General features: G+C 52.7%; 1 protein-coding gene across 1 annotated transcript; it reads right to left on the bottom strand.

Moving 5' to 3' along the window:
- Positions 1-274: 274 nt before the first annotated feature.
- On the bottom strand, positions 275-991 carry LOC117110843 (baculoviral IAP repeat-containing protein 7-A-like). The gene has a single exon (XM_033253674.1). The coding sequence runs from the start codon at positions 989-991 to the stop codon at positions 275-277; it is 717 nt and encodes a 238-aa protein (XP_033109565.1).
- Between the last annotated feature and the right edge of the window lie 3,109 nt (positions 992-4,100).

Genomic DNA, 4,100 nt, shown 5'->3' with positions numbered 1-4,100 from the left:
CTCAATCTGTCGATCTCTTTTATCACTTTCAAATGTCCCACTTTCAGACACCTCTTTCCACGGATAGTACAAAAATATCGGGTTTCCCACTCCTCGTCGCTGACGGTCGGGTCGATGACGTGTTGGTACTCGTCGAAAAAAATCGGTTTACCTTATCTCCGTGCAACTCGGCTTCGTTTATCGCTTTTGCAAACACTCTCATGATTCTCGTCGTTTCGGCCATCGTTTCTCTCATGATTCTCGTCGTTTCGGCCATCGTTTCTATGACCTAAACCTAACAGTGGTAAACTTTGACGACTTCACCGACTTTTGTACGACAGATCGGACACGACGCTAACCTGACGGAACACGAGTCGCAGCAGACGAGATGGTTGCACGGAGTCAGGAGGACGTTCGAATCGCGATCCATGCACACCTTGCACGACATCTCGTCCTTGAGATCGGTAAGTTCCCTCAATAGATCTCCGCGAGATTTCTCGTCGTTGTCGTCGTCGTCGTCGTCGACGCGTACCTTGTTCGTATAGCTTTCGACGGGCGCACGAACTTCTTCTTCCTCTTCTTTTCGTTCCGGGCGTTCGTCTTCGGCATCTTCTTCCAAGCGAAGTTCGGCGATCAGAGACACCAAGCCCTCGTGTTTCGACGGATCTTCGACCCCGTCCTTTTTCCTGTCGTCGGCCCAATTTTCATCGAAGTCGATTATGCTCGAGAAAAGAACTTCGTTTGTCAACGAGAACACTTGTCCTTTCTTCTCGAGATGATCGCTCACGACCTTTGCGATCACGTCGCTGTCGAATCCGAATTCGCAGGCAAAATTAATCTTGGAAATCAGGGTTTCCTTCGTCTTGCGCCGCAACCACAAGCACGAACTCCCGTGTTCGGCGTGTTCACAAAGAGGAAGGTCGTCCGGGTTCCATCGGCACAGCAATATTCCGCAGAAGAAACATCTGGCGTTATCTTCGAAACCCCCGTAGAAGAACCCCGCTTCCGACATCGTCCTTCCGTCGGGTTTCGTATAAAGACAAATATGCACAATAACAACTTTATATTGTTTTTTTGTAATAAAGATTTTATTGAAGACAAAACAGAATATAAGATTTCGTGTTTTTCTTTTTTCTTTAGTACTTAATATATCGGAACATTTAAAAAAAAATTCTATTCCGAAGACGGGTTGTACTTCAACATTTTCGAGAACAGCCAGTCGTCCAGTTGCTGTTCCAGTTCTTCGTCTCCAAAAACGACCGTGTCTTGGTCGGAAATGTCCTGTTCGTCCAACGATTCGACTGGAAGCTGAGAATCCTCCGGAAAGTAGTCGGCGAGGTTTCCTTCTCCGGCTGTTCGTTCGTCGTCGACGGGAAGTTGAGAGTCCTCGGGAAAGGATTCCGTTAGGTTTCCTTTGCCGTCTGCGGTCTCAGCTTCTGTTCGTTCGTCGCCGATGCCAACAGTTTGGGAGGTGCTTGCGTCGTCGTCGTCTTCGTCGTCGAACTTGATCCTTTTGGTATAAGGAGCATCCGACTGAAGAAAAACAATCAAAAAATAAAGGTAAAATTACATCACGTCACACGTTACGTCCTCTTTGAAAAATAACGTCCTGGTCTTTGTCGCTCGAATCGTCGTCGTCGTTAGCTTCGTCCATCTCGCCTCGTTTGTCGCCGGATTGCAACAACCTGACTCCTTTCCGCGAAAGCAGGAAACTCACGCAGAACCTGATGGCCTGCGAGGCGGTGAGAACGATCGCCCAGTGTCGTCCGACCTTGTTGATCGGACAGTCGGCGGCGTCGATGCTGTTGGCGCTGAGGTCCAGAAGGTTTTCGTAGCAGTCGCTCAAGGACGTATCGCACTCCATCACGTCCCGACCGTCGAAGGCGCACGGCCCGAGTTTGTAGACGAGCACGTTTCTGACGAGGTCGACGGTGGCGATCGCTACGCTGGCCAGAGACGCCGCCTCCCACACGTCGGAGAGCGATGCGTACCTTGAGATCGCGGCGGCGAACACGAACGCGTGCACCACGCATTCCGAAGACAGAGGGTACACGATCGCTCCTGCGAACACGTCCACGAGCAGGGTCGCCACGACGATCGGAATGCCCGCGTTTCTGTACCACCCCCAACTGCTGCCGCTACGAAAGCCATCGGACGAATTGGTTATGTGCAGCATCGCCGGTGCTATTCCGGTCGGCATGTACACGAGCGCAAACTGCACGAAGTAGTAGATGGATCCGGCCGTCCCTCCCAGTTTCACGACCGGACATCGACAATGGTCGGCATCCCATTTGAGCACGTCCGACACGGCTCGTTGACAGGTGCGATCCGTTCCAGATACGATGCCCCGCACGGTCCGATCAGGAATTTCAGGTTGGTGAAAAACGAAATGTTGGCGGACGTGCAGAGACTCAGCCGGCACGCCGACATCAGACTGGATTGCGCTCCGACTTTGACGAACGTCGCGTACAGGAAGGCGGGCAGGAATATCGCGTACCAATCGACTATCGGGTGAACGTTCGCCTGAAGAAGAACGTCCACCACGAGCGAAGTCGCGATGCAGGACGAGATCAGCGAACATAACGTCGATTCCTTCATCATAGGTGGCCAGCCGCGTCGGTGACCGATGACGTTCATACTGAAGATAGGAATCCTAACTTTTTTCCCCTAAGGAAGGGGAGCCTGGAAGTGAAAATCGACATCGCCGTCTGCCAGATCGTTTCTGACGACGGGACATCGCGCGAACCTGTACACGGCGTTCATGCACTTCCGGAAATCGAGCGCGTTCTTCCACCCTAGATCGGAGTACAACTTACGATAGGCCGCCGAAGTCAGGACGTCGCCTGCCCTGAGTACCGTCTCCTCCCCTTTCTTATCTCTGACGACCGGTTCGCCGAAATAAACGCACCCGATTCGCCGGGTTGCAAAGGAAGCAGCCTCTCTCTCGCTTCTGTCGTGAAGTCAACGGATCTCATGGCGATCTCGCGAAACCGCACGTCCGGTGCAGGGCGCGGCAGGGGCAGTACCAGTATCCTGTGTCGTTCCGTGGTCCTCCATGGGGGTTTCCTTGTGCTCGCCGTCAGCGCTCTTCGGTATGACTCGGGATGCGCGTATTCCGGGTGGTTGGTGAGCAGCAACTTGTAGAACAAGGCGCTGACGTCTCGAACGTCGAACGTCGTATTTCGATCACCGTACCTTACCGGAATGTTCGAGTAAGGATCGCCTTTCCCTGCGCTCGCAACTTTCGCGGAGGTTGCTGTCGCGAACGCGAATCGGATGCGATCGGGATTCGTGCAGCACAGTTTTCGGTACACGTACGCGGGGAGTCGGTGAGCCGTGAGAAATATGCTCCCTTCCTGCTCGTGGTAACAGACGAGAGTGTCGGCATCCATCAATATCCACTGTTTCGGGCGGACTACCGATCGCAGAGCTCGGCAAGCTTGCTCGGTCGCGACGAATTCCGAAAGCTTGATATCCGAGTCGCCGTTCGTCAACGTGGGCAGGATATCGTCGTCGTCGTCGTTGTTTTCAGCTTCGTCGGTCACGTCCCGTTCGATCACTCTCCACCCATCCCAACCGGTTTCGCTTAACCTGTCGCGAAGGGTTACCTCTCAGTTCCGTTCGTGACCTGAGACGAACCAAGAAGTATCTAACCTGATCGTCTTCATTTTGGCGGCTGCAGCATTTCTTGGATACGCTAATCTTCGTCTTCGTGTCCTTCTCCATGGCGAATTCTTTGTATGGTGTGCCACCCTTCGAAGGTTCGCCGTGATAAAGAACTTGAAAACGCTACGTCATCCGTTCAAGGACCGCTGGCGTACCCTCGACTTCACTGAATTGACGTCATGTGTTTTTTGAGCGATGACGTTGCGAGTGAGGGCGTTCGAGGCTTCGTCATCGATAACATCTCGCGCGCTATTGGCGGATCGAGTTCTGGTACCCTTGACGTCACGAAAGTTCGATGACGTCTGCAAACTGTTTTAGCATATAAGTGCACCGCGATTCGATATCGGGAAACATACCGCAAAAGATGTCGTCCCAAGTAGATCGCAGACTTCAATACAGGTTCAAATCGGAAAAGGACTGGTACGCCGTCGATAATGTGGATTCCTACGGAGACG

This window comes from Anneissia japonica, unplaced genomic scaffold (genome assembly GCF_011630105.1).
Source record: "Anneissia japonica isolate Jap-2015-1 unplaced genomic scaffold, ASM1163010v1 scaffold288072_len178204_cov163, whole genome shotgun sequence".
NCBI classification, from domain to species: Eukaryota; Metazoa; Echinodermata; class Crinoidea; order Comatulida; family Comatulidae; genus Anneissia; species Anneissia japonica.
This window is presented reverse-complemented; position numbering and strand designations above follow the sequence as displayed.

What these genes read in the sequence shown, in the direction of transcription:
- LOC117110843 (XM_033253674.1), bottom strand. Translation starts at nt 991, where the DNA reads ATGTCGGAAGCGGGGTTCTTCTACGGGGGTTTCGAAGATAACGCCAGA.